The 16,741-nt window shown below is 37.6% G+C and overlaps 1 protein-coding gene across 7 annotated transcripts in view; it reads left to right on the forward strand.

Moving 5' to 3' along the window:
* Positions 1 to 16,741, forward strand: part of NUP98 (nucleoporin 98 and 96 precursor) — an 89,096-nt gene that overhangs the window by 388 nt on the left and 71,967 nt on the right. For all 7 annotated transcript variants that reach the window (XM_088843140.1, XM_055423553.2, XM_088843137.1 and 4 more), the window contains exons 2-6: positions 12,424 to 12,518; positions 12,852 to 12,953; positions 13,095 to 13,271; positions 14,759 to 14,898; positions 16,426 to 16,533. In XM_088843140.1, coding sequence (XP_088699266.1) covers positions 12,443 to 12,518; positions 12,852 to 12,953; positions 13,095 to 13,271; positions 14,759 to 14,898; positions 16,426 to 16,533 — 603 coding nt within the window. In that variant the 5' untranslated portion in view covers positions 12,424 to 12,442. The remainder of the gene's footprint in view (positions 1 to 12,423; positions 12,519 to 12,851; positions 12,954 to 13,094; positions 13,272 to 14,758; positions 14,899 to 16,425; positions 16,534 to 16,741) is intronic.

The following is a 16,741-nucleotide window of genomic DNA, read 5'->3' on the forward strand; positions in this document are numbered from 1 at the left end:
CTCGGGTTGAAGCCTCCCTTGAGTGAGCGTTTCTCTAGCAGGTTGTACTCATTCATTTGCCCGTCAGTGGTTAGTTGGGCAGGCCCTGAGGTGGGATTAGGTGGGAAACCCTGAGGGGCGGTTTCCTCAGCACTTCCCTGATCATCGTGTGGGATTGGCCTTTATTTGCTTTGGCTTCTCCAAGGGGAAATTTGCAACCCCAGGGGAGGGTGAGTGGGTCGGGAGTTTGTGAGCTTATTAAAACTGTATCTGAGAATTAAGGTCGTTTAATGGAGTAAAACCTTACTTTTTGTTCTCCCACGTGTCCCACATAAAGCTAGACGAGAAACACGATGAGGCTTCTGGATTACTTACTCTAGCCATAAGGACCTTGGAAATTAAGTCAATTCCCCTACCCCATATCACGTGCAAGTTTCATAGGTGGAGAAACTGAGGCCCGGAGAAGAAACAGTACTAGAAAGTGCCGGAAATTTTTCTACTATACCGCCCTCTCTGGGCGTTCTAGCCCCCCATTACCGAGGATTCCCTTCAGAAAAGTGGAGGGGTTAAGATGGTGACATTGAGTAGTTGGAAGCAGAAACCTAGTTTTCAATATCGTTTCCGATTTGGTTACTACCCGCCCAGTTCACCGTAAGGCAAAGGCTTCGTTAGTGGAACCCTAGCCTAGACCATGAGAACTAAAGTTAAAAATTGAAGAACATCAGGGGTATCATGTATTGGGAATGAATTGATAAGGCTACATATCAGTGGCTAGTTTCCTGATCTAGGTCAGAAATTTTTATTTGTGTCAGCTGCTGAGGATTCAGAAGAAAGGGTCCAGTTAGTGAGCTACAGTAGAGTTGAAATAGAAAACAGGAAATATAAACAAGACTTAGAAAGATACATAGCAGTCATTTGGTACTTCTTGTATCTTGGGACTCATAACTCCTCTCTTACCGAATTTGAAAACTAATAGAATAAGGTGAGGAAATTAAACTATTTTGGGAGAAGCAGCTATGGAAGAAAGAAGAGAGCAGTGATCATTCCCTGTGATAGTTTTATAAATTCAGAAAGAAACACTTGTTATGATAGATGGTGTGTTTGGAACTTGTTGAAGTTTGGATATATAGAAAACAAACCAGAAGTTGGACAGGAAGGAAGTCCTGGGAAATACTTTTGATAAATTTATTTTTTGACTCCTCACTTTCTTCTTGTTTTGATGACGAAGCAAAAATTGAGAAATGTAGTGTATAAGAGCAGAAGAGAACTGTAGTCTTAATACTAAGAGGTGAACAGGGTGTGTTTTCTGTGTCATTTTCTCTTTTGGGAAGCCTCTCCTGGCATTCTTTCCCCTGCAGCCTTCTATAACACTTATTTGATACTTCTGTTTATGAGATCAGTCATTTTGTATTTCAGCTGTGTCTTTTTATTAGACTGGTAAAAAATGTTTTGTCTTGTATTCAGTTTGTTTTTCACATAGTAGGCCCTCAGTAAGTGTGCTTGCCTGAATGGAGAAACAAATTGGAGGAGTTAAACCTAAAAATAGTCTGTAAAGAGGCTAGGTATTTGTGTACTCCAGAAATACCAGGCCCAGATAAGAGGACCCATACCATTTGTGTGTTATGTTGTACTTTGATACCTGACTATTCATGTCCACTTGCTCCTTGACCGCTAATAACAAGTACATCTTTTAGGGAACCAAATTCATAGCTTGGAAATGTTACTTCGTTGTGATATTTTTATAGTAGCAAGTAACCTTAGGAAGTAAGGGGTAGTAATACTGATGTTAAATTTCCAGTAAATAAAGATCACATCCGTAATCTGTTATGCAATCTGTTCAAAGCTTAAGGGAATAAGAAATTTAGAGATTTAACGATAGGTATTAGAGACAAAGTTTATAAACAACATTTCTTGAAAATTTGGCACATTCTGTGTGTTTAGAATTGAACCTAAGTATTTTTCATTTATGTATTGTATTTTACCGATTAGATAATTGTAATACCCCCTCCCCAAAATTTAACAATCAAGAATGTCTTCAAACATTGTCAAATGTTACTTGGGAGACAAAACTGCCCCTCAGTGAGACTGCTGATCTACAGAGAACGTTCCCAATATTTCAATAAAAAAGTCTTACCTTTATCATACTTTGTCTGTGTTTGTGGAGTCAGCTAATAAGTTGCATTTGGTTAAGATATCCTTGTAAACCCTTAAATTGTCAAAATGTGGGATGGGAAGCTAAAAAGAGTACTAGAGTTGCTTTCATTAGTTCCTCCTTTCTTGGCTGTGGTAGCCTCCCTTTCTCTGAGATAGGAGAAATTAGAGTCCTGTTTGAAAGGGGATAGGTCATTGGGTAAATAGAGCGATATTTATTTCATTTTTTGTGGAAGAAGGCAAAAGAGCTTGTACTTGAAATGGGATGCTATATCTGGTCCTAAGAGTGAAGCTCGGAGGTAGTAGGGTGAGTTGGAAGATGTGAAACTGGAGTCAGACGGTTAGAAGGGGGCTTTAACAGTTCAAGTTTGAGGTCTTGGGACTCCTTTATATTTTTAAGAATCATTGCAGACTCTGAACAGCTTCTGTTTATGTGGCTTAATATTTACTAGAAACAGACCAATTTTGAAAAGATTGATTGATTTAAATATTTTGCTAATATAAATAACAACTTTATGAAAATAAAAAATTTAGTGATGAAGTAGCATTGTTTTGCATTTTTGCAAATCTTTTTAATGTCTGACTTAACAGAAGACCACTGAGTTTGCAGATTTTATGCATTCAGATGGTTGGTAGTTATTTTAGTTGACGTATATGAAGAAAATCCAGCCTCATACAGGTACATAGTAATTGGAAAAGGGAGGAATGATTTATTATTTTATTTATTTATTGGCTGCACTGGGCAGCATGTGGAATCTTAGCTCCCTGACCAGGGATTGAACCTGTGCCACCTACACTGGGAGTGTGGAGTCTTAACCATTGGACCATCAGGGAAGTCCTGGAAAAAGTGCTTTAATAACTTCTACAATTTTCACATAATTGTAGATTTCTCCTTTGACACTACACTCAAACCTGAACTTTTGTACAATGTTTACATTAAAATTCATTGGTCTGTCTTGCACTTTGAATGGGTGTTTACCCGAGCATGATTTTATGACATCATATATTGGTCATTAGGAATCATTGGGCTTCCCAGGTGGCTCAGTGGTAAAGAATCCTGCCAATGCAGGAGACAGCGGGTTCAATCCCTGGGTCAAGAAGGTTCCCTGGAGAAGGAAATGGCAACCCACTCCAGTATTCTTACCTGGAAAATCTCATGGACAGAGGAGACTGGCAGGCTACAGTCCATGGAATTGCAAAAGAGTCAGACATGACTTAGGGACTAAACAACAACAAGGGAATCATCGATTCACTGAGTCATGCAGCTCTTCCAAATGTTGACATATTTACGTTTGCTTATATTGCCACACATTTCATTAGGTAAGTCTTTTAAAAATTGGGACACTAACAAGCTCGTAGTGGCATACACAGGTTTTCAAGGTTCCAATTTTTGCTTCAAATCTAAGTAAACATAGTTTGTCATTTATTCTTTGAAGTGAAAATGGTGTTCCATGAAGAAAAATCTGTTGGTTCCACTTTGTATTCACAAGTAATCACCCAACTGTTTTTCGTTGAGGCAGCCCTTCTAGTTCAACATGTAGAAGTGCTTTTGAGTATTTCCCACTTCATCCCCCAGAATAATTGTACACAATATTGAAACGATGTGCCCTGAAATGTTGAGTTAATACAGTCAATAATTTACTGCTCTATCAAGGACATTCAAGAAAGTAGGTTTTTATGTGTGCTGTGAGTGAGTGGCAGTGAAGAATCCAGTGACTCTACAGTTTGGGGCTATTGTTTTGTGTTCCGTTCTAGCAGTTTTATATACCGTTAGGTGCAGAGGTCAGCACAGTTTTTGTTTTTTAATATATAGTTTTTTTAATCTTTTGGCCATGGGGCATGTGGGATTTTAATTCAATGTCCAGGGATCGAATTTGCACCCCCTGCATTATTAGCACTGAACAACTAGGGACATCCCAGCAGTTTTTTCAAAAAGACAAATAATGTGTTAGGATTATTATAAAAATAGCTTTTACTTCATGGGCCCCCTGAAAAAGGTTTTGGGGACTTCTAGGAGCCTTGAGAACCACTAATCTAAGACAGTGATTTTTCACGCTTGGTTCATACAGCCATAAGCTTCTTTGAAAGTGTTCACTGATGAGGTTCTGTTGTGTCCCCATCCCTCTTTACTTCACCAGAACAGCTTTTGTGCTGTCTGTTTTATGAACGGCACTTCTGATCAAGGGGAATATAATTGCCTGAATTAGCCTGTTCAGGAAGAAAATAGTTCATCCTTCATGAGTATGTATCAGAATTGCTCATCACTTCACACCTTTGTTTAGACTACTTCCATGTACTTCTTTTACACAAAGATTACTAGTATCTGCACACCTAACCTTCTTGCTAGATGGAATAAGCTTAAGAAATAGGCAAATGGTTTTGTAAATTAAAAAGATGTGAGGATTTCCCTGGTGATCCAGTGGTTAAGAATCCACCTGCCAGTGCAGGGGACACTGGATTCGATCCTTGGTCCAGGAAAATTCCACATGCTTTGTAGCAACTAGACCCTTAGCCACAGCCACTGAGCCCATATATGTAGAGCCCATGCTCTGTAGCTCTGCAACAAGAGAAACCACTGCAATGAGAAGAGTAGCCCCTGTACACTGCAACTAGAGAAAACTCTTGGGCAGCAACAAAGACCCAGTATGACCAAACATAAATACATACAACTTATATATTAATGTGAGTAGTTAGAAATGAGGCTGCAAATGTGAGATGAGCAGAAGTGAATGAATAATCAGTGTCCTTAGTATATTGTTTGGGGAGGTAATTGTTTTAATTTTTGCTGTAGTGCTTCATGGTTGTTTTAAATGGTCAGTAGGTGACACCAGCAGTATTGGGAAATAAGTCATATTATGTATGGAGTTCTGGCTTGGCACTGATCAAAGTTTAGCGTGATTGATTTTCTAATTTAAAATATTGTAAAACTAGACTGAAATCTGCTCTTGAGGAGCTCTAGTTTGAGGCATCTTTGTTCTCCCAACAATCCTTTGGCATAGGCTGTATAATCCCTATCGTTAAGGTATAGAAATTGAGATCTGAGGTTGAATATCATAACTACAATTACCGAGTAGCAAGTAGCAGCGGTTTTTGTTCCTTCTTTACCTTTTTATTTTGACTTAATTTTAGATTCACAGAGAATTGCAAACATACTAAATGGCTGCTGCTGCTGCTAAGTCACTTCAGTCATGTCCAACTCTGTGTGACCCCATAGACGGAAGCCCACCAGGCTCCCCCGTCCCTGGGATTCTCCAGGCAAGAACACTGGAGTGGGTTACCATTTCCTTCTCCAGTGTGTGAAAGTGAAAAGTGAAAGTGAAGTCGCTCAGTCGTATCCGACACTTAGCGACCCCACGGACTGCAGCCCACCAGGCTCCTCCATCCATGGGATTTTCTAGGCAAGAGTACTGGAGTGGTTTGCCATTGCCTTCTGACTAAATGGCAGAGAGTTTTAAATACAGATTTGTCTCTAAGACGAATGGACGCTTCACTACTTCCATTTGTAAAATGAGTTTTAAGGGGGTGAAAAATGCTACTCAGAACTATGAGGAAGGAGCTATATTAGGTACTCTGGATTATTTTAAATTAATTTTACACACTAATGGGAGAAATTGAGGGAAATCACGATACTTTTTACTAGGGTAGCAAACAGCTTACACACTCAAGCTTATGGTATGACAGCAAATATATTCCATAACTACAAACAGCTGGGAGGCATTAGTTTATGTAATCAGGGTTGGAGAGGGGAAGTATTTTTATACTGATAGGAGTCTGAAGGGTGTAATCTGGGACTGTCATGTTGAGGCAGATGAGGCTTGAGTAGCAATTTTTAGAAAGAGAAGGGGACATAGTTTTTAGAGAGAAAATGAATGTTATAAAAAAAAAAGTATGGAGAAGGAAATGGCAAGCCACTACAGTATTCTTGCCTGGGAAATCCCCTGGACAGAGGAGCCTGATGGGCTACAGTCCATGGGGTCACAAAAGAGTCAGACAAGACTGAGTGACTAAAAACAACAACAGCAAAGGGTATGGCTTGATCTGGGGATCAGGCACAAGAAGGAGACTGTAAAACAAGAGAATAGTGGGTGGTTTTGCTGGGATATGTTATTAGGTGGTTAAGAATAAGCCACTCTTAAAAAAAAGGATAAGCCACTCTTTTACCTGAAGTTCTTACCAACTCCCATCCCTCCTCTCCCACCCAAGGCAAAAATTATGTCATTCACTTCAGTTTTCTGTGGATGATAATTTCTGTCTTTTAGACTTCTGTGAAGATGAGAGACTGTATGAAAAAGTACTTTGTAAACTAAAGTACTATACTAGTCCATTTATCTAACTAACAATGTTTTTGCTCTTTACTGAGTTTGATACAAAGGAACTCAATGAAGTGGAAAGAAAAAATTACTTCCCATTTGTGTAATTTTCTGTTGTCAGAGAGCAGCAAACTTGCTTAGTCATTCAGATAGCACTTAAAGTTGGCAGTTGACTGGGTGTTACCATGTTTCAGGGTCTGTCCACCACTTTTCTGGAAGAAAACAGTTTTGTTGTTGAACCCAGAGTGCACAAAGTTCACAAAAATTGAACATCAGTTAATTGAGCTTTAGTTGGGACAGTGGGGAATACTGGACTACTGTTATCTGTTATTAAGGCTACCTCTTTCTTGTATCTGACAGTCTGAATTATCACTTAGAAGATTGAACATAGAGAACAGTAAATTTAAGGACATTGCTTCTTTCCATATAGTACTATTGCATTTTAATTTATTCTTTCTAAGTATGTCTTATATACCAAAAAGAGAAGAATTGCAATGAAAATAAGTCAGTTCATCCGTAAGAGAAGTGGTTCATCTTTGTAGGAAAGTTCATTCAAATCATGGCAATATCTTCTAAATTGTTGATTCATAGAGATTACCTTCCTGGTGACTAGATCTCCTATATTTGCCAGAGAAGTGTCTCTTTCTTCTAATGATGCTGGATCAATACTGCCAAGTTTTGGTCTCACAGGTTCCCTATTTGTAGTGAGTGCAAAGTCATTTCCCTTTAGTTGTCAGTATTCTTTCTTAAGGCAGTCTGGACTCTGTGGACTCTCAGAACATAGCTTTTGGAGTTAATAATAGCTTTGTGATTTGGGGCAAGTTATTTCTGTCTCAGTTTCGCCATTTGTAAAATAGGGATTAAAAACACCTATTTCATTGGATTTTGGGGGATGTTTATAAGAGATAATTCGTTAAAAAAACACACTTAGCACAGTGCTTGGGACACAGTAAGAAGTAAAATTTTAGCTAGTATTTATTCTAGGAGGATTTCAGTTTGGCACAGGTTAATATATTTGAAAGGATAAAGACTTGAATATGTGCTTTGCCTTTAAACCTGAATGAATTTAGAAGTTCCACACCATTCAGTCACTTGGATTACTTCTTTTTCTTTTTTTGAATAGATTTTTTAAATGGAAATAGAGTTAATGTAAATATCTGCATCCTGTAGGTCATTTGTTATTGTTAATAGAGGAAGTAAACATTACTGAAAAGTTTGGATCCTCTGAATTCTCTGCCCCATGTCTTATATCCCTTCCTCTCTCCAGAGGTAACCACCTTCATGTGTTTTACTAGTCTTTTATATGTATATTTGTATCTATAAATAATTTATCTTTTCTATTTTACATAAAGAATCTGCCAGTTTTATCTTTTTGCAACTTCCTTTCTTTTGTTGAATATCTTTTACTTGAAATAATTCTTTTAGGGTAACTTTGTTCAAATGTTTTGATGATGCCTTATTGTTGATACACCATATCCTGGGTACATACTTAGCTGAGTGCCCTGATTCACTACTTTAGTTGAGTAATTTAAGGTTGATGACATCATTACATAATAAACTGACAAGTACATTATGTGTTTATCATATGAGGGAAACTGAGCTTGGTGTTAAGGCCAGACAGGAGAGGTACACAAATAACCCATTCTTGTTTTTGCAATATTTTAATTTTTTTTTAACACCAAAAACATTCTGTATTGTGTGTAGCCGATTAACAGTGTTGTGATAGTTTCAGGTGAACAGCAAAGGGACTCAGCCATACATACACATCTATCCATTCTCTCCCAAACTCCCCTCTCATCCACTGCCACATGACAATGATAATATATCCCTATTTTAAATGTTATCAGCTAGTTTAAGATAATATATACATATACATAAACATTTTAAAATACATATGTGTATGTATAATATACTATATATATATATATATACACACACACCCACATATACATATATATGTATATATATACAGGCCAAAGAAGTGTCTGCTGGTTGTATCCTGCCATTTTATGACCTCTTATTTTTAGCAACCTCATTAGATGAAAAATCCTAATTAGAATTGGATGAAAAATTCTACCAAGAATCTTTCCTTTCACAGCTTCCTTTCATTGTGAGAATTAATCTAGCATAATTTTATTTTTAAGTTAGAAATTACTTCTAAAGTAACTTGATCATTCAGACTGAGTTTTAAAAGCACATTCGTGGTGATTGCCTTTAATTTAGAAAATGAGAACAACTGTGTTTCAGACTGCTTGTTAGGTTCTGGGATAGTAAACAAATGGTACTGTTCCTATCCTGGAGTTCATTGTGTGTTGCAGGTTGTGTTGCGGGAGGTTGAGAGGTTGACGTCTTCGGGAAGCAGACTCTGAATTGGAAATAATCCTGCATGAGTTTTATTAGAGAGTGCACTTGGGATCACCACTTGTGGGAAAGAAGTGAAGGAAGTAGAATGGGCTGAGGGAGAAACTGAGTTGTGATAGTATCTTAATGAAGGCCTCAGCCAATCCATGTAGGCTATGAAGCTGAAATCACCCTTCAGAGTTATCCTAAGCTGGAACAAAGATATCTGGCTTTTAGATATGGTCTGTCCCCTGAAGAGCTATGACAGACCTTGAGAGCATGTTAAAGAGCAGAGACATCACTTTGCTGACAAAGGTCCTCTGAAGAGGATCTGACCCTTGGTGAGGCAACTGTCTTCATTAGAGGCAGTTCTGAAGAGGACCGACAGCTGAAAGCCGTCTTTTGGTAGTACGTCTCAGCAGCTGGGACAACAAATCCTTCAGTCCTCAAGGGAGATCTGTGTAGTTGGTGTTATCACAGGGTTCATGGTAGAGAGAGTGAAGACAGATACGTGTAAATAAATCATACTGTGCTATGGAAGCCCAAAGGAGTGACTAATTAGTAACGGGAGTTAAGAAGAGCTTCTAGAAGAGATGACATTTGAGCTAGGTGTTTTTTATTTTTTAAAAAAACATTTTTATTTATTTATTTATCTAGGCTGCTCTGGGTCTTCGTTGTGGCGTGCAGGCTTCTCTAGTTGTGGTGCGAGGGCGGCATGTGGGATCTAGTTCCCTGACCAGGGATCAGACCTGGACCCCCTGCATTGGGAGCAGTCTTAGCCACTGGGCCACCAGGAAAGTCCCTGAGCTAGATTTTGAAGAGTGAATTAGTAGATTGTTTGGTAGGGGCAAGGGTTAGAGGGGAGAGGGGGCATTTTTTACTGAGTCACTGACATTTCATAGCAGAGTCAGGAAATTGATTTATTTGAAGTGCAAAGGGTTTAATAGCTATTCTTTAATTTCTAGCAATCATGATAAAAATAATGAGGCTGTTTGTAAAATCTTGGTTTGCTTCCATGGGGATAATTTTTTAAAAAACACTAAGAATCCCAGTATGATCAGACTTGAGAGTAAGCCAAGCTCATCCTTGCCAGAACCATAAAGACAGGCTGAGCTTGAGTGAGAAGCCTTTTTTCCAAGAGTCTAAACTGTATTGGCCTTTTTCTTGAGTCTGGAACAGATGAATTTTCTTAATATACTGCACATGTTCTTGCTTGTTGCTTAGTATCTTCCATCCTAGGATTGAGGGTGTCCATGGGAAGTCGGAGGTTAAACTGGGGTGCTACTGCTTATCCCTTCTTTGACCTTGGGGAAACTTGTTGAACACCTGATCCTGTTCCCTCATCTGTAAAATACAGGTGATGAGGCATAACCCCACCTTTTAGGGTTGTTGAGATAACCTGTAAGAGCTTATAAACTGTGATATATTTCTCAGGATATTTTACTACTACTTAAAATTCTTTTGTGGAGTATATGTGTGATGCTAGGTTTGTATATTAGGATAAGACTACTAGAAATCAAATTTTGATCATTAGAAGTTGTGGATTTGGTCTGTAGAACCTAGTACCACTGAAACCCGGACTGATAGAAATCTTCTATATGAGGATTTGAGTCCTGACATGTCTGCTCTGTGGAGGATATCAGATTTACATGAATAGATTGCTGTTTATAGGGTTGAATAAGAAAATGAATGGCAGATTTAGCATGATAATGGTATTAGAACTCAGTTTTTGCCTTATTGGTTGGTGATGGGTGAAAAATTTTAGTCAGCCAGATAAAGGAAAGTGAATTTCCTTTGTCTGTAGGGCCTGTGACCCAAGACTGCAGTATGAGAGAGAGAACAATCAAAATGAATTGGTCCAGACATCTGACCCCAGCACAACTGTCAGTTCTGAATGAACTGTTTAGTACTTCCAAGAATTATTTCCCCTGAAAGGGCGAGTCACCAATTGATACGGTAAAGGTCCAGTTCATCACTTTGTGACACCTGGTAGATTGAAAAGTCAGGAAAATTCAACTACATCTTACTACTGAAGGAGAAATGATGGAATACTTGAAATACAGCCCCCAGTTCCAAGGAAATGCATTAGAATCATTTGAGGAGGCTTTCAGAATACAAATGCCTCCATCCTAATCCTGGGCATTTTGGTTTCTGACTTCTGGAATGGGGTATAAGGGGTTGTAGTTAGAAAAACTTGCATCTAATTCTGATGTCGCCCTCTTGAACTACTGGTTTCAGTGAACTCTGTTTAACTGAAGAAGTTATTAAATTCCTGGGTGTTGGGATAAAGAAGTAAGTGTTGGAAATTTTTTTTTTAGGGAAATATGGGAGGGGGGCAGAACGCTGCTTTCTGTAAAAGTGTTTATTTCATCTTTTCCAATGTTGCACACAGTGTTGGGGGTGTTGGAATACCAAAGTGCTAATGGGACTCAAACATTGTGGGCACACCTCAGCATGTTACATTTAATCCTATTATATGAATGAGACATATGATTTTACTAGAAGAAAAAAAGTGTTTTATTATGTGTAAATAATAGAAAGGCCGTAATACCTGTCACAATCTAAATGAGCATGATTGTCTATTTTCTGAGTTTTAGTATTAAAAGAGTTTACTTAAGGCTTCCCTTGTGGCTCAGCTGGTAAAGAATCTGCCTGCAGTGTGGGAGACCTGGGTTTGATCCCTGGGTTGGGAAGATCCCCTGGAGAAGGGAAAGGCTATCCACTCTGGTATTCTGGCCTGGAGAATTCCATGGACTTCATAGTCCATGGGGTCTCACAGAGTGGGACACGGCTGTATGACTTTCAGTTTGACTTTTACTCATTATTTTCTTGTCTGCTGGCAGGTAAGTGGTAGCAGATGTTTTAAATTTAAGGAAAATTTATTGACCGGGGCGGGAAGTGTTTACTTTTTTGTAAAAATGTACCTTTACCTTGTTTTCATTCAAATCTAGGGGGGAAAAAACTTTGAGTGCATTAAGTGACCATGTGCACAGTTTGGATATTTTAGGGGGCTCATTCATGTGGAATGGAGGTTTTGACCAAAAGTTTTCTGTAATATTCCCAGAAGTAGCAGGGGACCATAGAGAATAGTGTTCAGAAGTAATCTCTGAATGTCAGGGCACCAGAATCTCTCAGGTTTAGAGATGGGAGGAGGGGGTGTACATAGTTTGAAGAACAATATTACAATATTTATATACCAAAAAATACAGGGAAGAACTTTTTACAGTGCAAACTATTGAAAATAAAGCCTGACAAAAAATTTACTTCTCAGATTGGGATAGCAGAGTGTCATTGTAATTTTTAAGGAGTATTCTGCATAACTTCCTACATGGGGAATACCAAAATAGTGCATAGTAGACCTGATGTCTTTATTAAAGGGGGGCTTAAGTTTTTAAAAGGTCAGAAGACATTGTTTTAAAGGGATGGTTGTGGGTGCGATACAAGGTTTAATTGCACATTATGGTACTGATTCAATTTAGCTCAGTTTTACAAAGTCTGTTTTATCATATAGAATTTTAGGATATTGAACATTGTGTTACAGTTTGAATAGGCCTAGTTAAACTTGTAGAATGATACATTTTCTGAAAAAAATTCCACTGCATTTTATGGTCTTTAAAAAGTGATAATTTTTTCTTCTTTCCAGTTTTCTGAAGATTTTGAAGATGTTTAATAAGTCATTTGGAACACCCTTTGGGGGTGGCACTGGTGGCTTTGGCACAACTTCAACATTTGGGCAGAGTAAGTTTTAAAAAATAACAAATGAAGGAGTAAAAATTTAAGCTGTTATTAGGAACAAATCCACTCCAGTAGTTGTAGGTAGGAATTAATTTATACTTTAATCTTTATAATAACTTGAAAAATGACCAGGATAAAATCTTGTTAAAATTTTCTAAAAAGTAGAAATAAATTTTGAATGTTCTTGGTTTTCTGATCCTTGGTAGAATGTACTTATTGTTATTAATTGGCTCTTTTATCAGAAAGTTATAATTTGTTACTAATTTTCAGACCAGGAAACTTTTAAACATTGACCTGGTTTAGATTTTATTTTGTTTCTGGAATTTGCTTTATCAGATACTGGATTTGGCACTACTAGTGGAGGGGCATTTGGAACATCGGCATTTGGTTCTAGTAACAATACTGGAGGCCTGTTTGGAAATTCACAGACAAAACCAGGTAGGGATTCTATTTGGAATAAGGGATTTTATTTGGAATATAATTGGTTTATTCATAGCTGGTATAGGATTTCATTTAGTGACTCCAATCTGTGTAACTCTTCCCCGCAACCCCCCCCCCCCCCCCACCGTATCTCTCCAGGAGGCTTATTTGGTACCAATTCATTTAGCCAGCCAGCTACCTCCACAAGCACTGGCTTTGGATTTGGCACATCAACGGGAACATCAAATAGCTTGTTTGGAACTGCAAGCACAGGAACCAGCCTCTTCTCATCCCAAAACAATGCCTTTGCACAAAATAAGCCAACAGGCTTTGGGAGTAAGTAGTAAATCTTTGGACTTCTGCCTCTAACAGTTTGATTTTCTTATTGAATGTGTTCTCTCTTCTCCTTTTTCCTGTGTTCATCTACCCCCTTTTCTCACCAGACAGCAAAAACATGGGGAGAGGAAAACTTCAAAATGTATTGAAAAGTTTTAATAGGCTGGAAAGGAAGGGGTTATGTACATCTCTCCAAGAATGGAAGTCTGAGGAAGACTGGTATTTAAGGAATATGCAGAGGAAGAGGCACCTGATACAGAATGACCAGAGAATAAGATGAAAGGCCAGGTCAGAGTACTTCATAGGTATCAAGAAGGAAGAATTTCAAGGAAAATGTGTGTAGTCAACCATAATATACAGCAGGGGCACCTTCTTCCTTTGTTTCACTTCTGGTTTGAAGAGACTAATGCAGAAATGATAAGTACTGGATGTGACATAGTTATGTCTCCATTCCTTCAGTTCAGTCGCTCAGTGGTGTCCGAGCCATGGCCAATTTGTTTAATTGGTGGCTTCTTTCTCTTTAAGTCTAAATGCGGCCCAGGGATACGTTACACAGTTCTTTGAGGCAGAAACGCTGCTAGTTGCACAGGTGTGCCCTGTGAGTTGATGCCATTCTACCACTAATATGGCAGAATAAGTTAATCAGGTGTCATTATTTTATAAAGGGAAAGTTGTTTGAGGGGATGTTGAAATATTTAACCATGATGGTATAAAATGCATTCTAAAATACTCATTCAAAAGAGATGTGCCTGTTTACTTTAAACTATGTTTTAGGACATGTTTTTAGAAAAGAAATAGTTGACTGCTTGTGAGAAATCCCATTCCCCTTAACTTGGTATTAGGGTGTTATTGTATTGGCAGATAACTTTGTATTGCTTACTGCTATTTCTGATACCATGTGTAATTTCTTTAGAAGTAGTATTTTATATTTAGAAAAATATATTTAGATAGCAGTTACATTCTCTGTTATGTAATTACTTAAAACTCAGCTTTTTGGAAAAGTAGATTTACCTCTGTAAATGATCAACATGCCTACTGATTTTTCTAAATTATTTTTCTGGGTGAAATTTTGTATTAACCTATGTTTGATTACCCTAATTGGACCATTTCTATGTTTCACTGTTGTGATAAGACATTGTCAGGAAGACAAGTTCATTCAGCGTATGGTCTTACCAAGAGAAATGAGATAAAATATTTGATGAAACAAGAGTACTGTTTCTTTCAGCTTGTTGTGTGAGTATGCCCAAGAAGGACTTTATGGACACTTAGCTGACTAAAAGAGTCAGATTTTGTTCTACTTCAGAGTTTTGAGCCTAGAACTAACTGTATGTGTGTGTGTGTGTGCACGCGTGCAATATCCATTTGAAGGTACTTGCTTGAGAGATTTGAAAGTAATGCTGCTCTAATGCCACAGCCCAATTCCAAGATAGCTTACAGATTCTTAAATTCTTTACTGTTACTGTCCCATTTTTCTTTCTAATTTATAGATTTTGGGACAAGTACCAGCAGTGGGGGACTTTTTGGAACTACAAATACCACCTCTAATCCTTTTGGTAGCACATCTGGCTCTCTCTTTGGGCCAAGTAGTTTTACAGCTGCTCCTACTGGGACTACTATTAAGTTTAACGTAAGTATTTTCCAGTCTTTGTGGAGTATTTTTGTCTCCTGTATATTTTTTTGCAGGATGAATTATAAAATTTCCTCTCTTTCCTGTTATGCATAGGTTAGTCTCGCTCTTCCTGAAATGTGTTAAGAACGGTATCTGGTAATACTTGTAAATCCCATGGACAGAGGAGCCTGACGGGCAACAGTCCTTGGGTCCCAAAAGAGTCTGGTATAACTTAGCAACTAAACAACAAGACAGGGAAAATCATGAAACATATATCTAGGTTATAGTTTATATTTGAATTATAATCAAACCAATTAAATTTGTATTTATAAGGTTGATTAAAGTAGCTAGCATCAGGAGTTCCCTGATGGCTTAGTGGTTAGGATTCCAGGTTTTCACTGTCAGCCTGGGTTTAGTCCCTGGTCAGGGAACTGAGATTCTGCAAACCATGCCATGGCTAAAAAACGGGAAAAAGCTAGTACAAGATTCAACTTGTATTTACAGTGTTCATAATTGACCTTTGAATGGTCAAACATTTCTTTATAGAAATAAAGAATGATGGGGCAAACTGTAAAAATCACTGAAAGGACTCTTTAAGGAGCTGTATGGTATATCTCAGTATTCTATGTGCCAATTAGAAACAAAATTTTGGTTGGTGAAATGGCAGATTGAGGCAATAGAGTTTAGTGTTTTCTTCAGCTTTTTAGAGAAAATTTGGATAGAGAGAATGAAAGATTTTGCTTATGAAAATCTATGGACTACCACTTGATGCAAGATACCACTTGATGTGATTGCTTGGGAGATTCTTAAGATAGGCTGGCAGTGCAGTTAGCCTAATGGAAATCTCTGGCAAAAATAGGGATTGGAAAAACTTGTTAAAATTTACTCCAGAAGATAAATAATTTCTTAGGCAAAGTAGTTAATTCATATTGCTGAAGTTAGAATCTTGAATTTAAACTTAAATGTAAATGATAGTGAAAAATATTGTCTGTTGTTTCTTGGAAAGTACAGTAATTGAGAAAACTGACATTACAAGTAGGAATCTTTAGTTACTAGTACCTTTGCCTCATAAGCTTATAGGAGGAAAAACCAGGCTTCCATATTTCTTAAATGCAACGATAGTCATAAAGCAGACACTTCAGAGCAGAATAGGAGTTAAAACTCAGAAATAGAGGTTAAATGTATATATTGGGTAAATTGGATAAAGCTTTCCTTATGCATATATTATTAAGTATATTTTAGTAGATAATTGGATGGCTTGGTTATGGGATTAATCTCTGAGTTGTTTTTTTGTTTGTTTGTTTTAATTCTCTGAATTTTTGATAATGGTTACTGAGATTGACTTATGCAATAACCTTAATAAAAGGTGAGATTAGAAATGTATTTAATCAAGCACTGTTAAAACTGTCTTGTTCAGTAAAAGACCTAGGGGACTGGTTACAGAGTTCAGTAGTTGAAGAATTGTGTCTGGGAGAGTAGGGTTATAAAGCTTGAACTTAAACATTTGCTTTGGACTTTCAGAGTTACTTTTATCTTCCTTTGCAGCCTCCAACTGGTACTGATACTATGGTTAAAGCTGGAGTTAGCACTAACATCAGTACCAAGCACCAGTGTATTACTGCTATGAAAGAATATGAAAGCAAGTCACTAGAGGTCAGTAAAATGCATTACAGAGTATCACCCTAACCTTTTGATTCTATTAGGGAGCAGCTTTTTAAAATGTTTCTGATTATGTTTTAGGATTTATGTAAAAAACTAACCAGTTTTTTTTTAATTAATATATTATTTATTGGTTATTTTAAACAAGGATGATATTCAGCTTGTATGTACCAGTATAGTTTACTAATAGTCTGCTCTGATT

Source organism: Moschus berezovskii, chromosome 14 (genome assembly GCF_049115385.1).
Source record: "Moschus berezovskii isolate FMDL1 chromosome 14, NW_MosBer_1.0, whole genome shotgun sequence".
NCBI lineage: Eukaryota > Metazoa > Chordata > Mammalia > Artiodactyla > Moschidae > Moschus > Moschus berezovskii.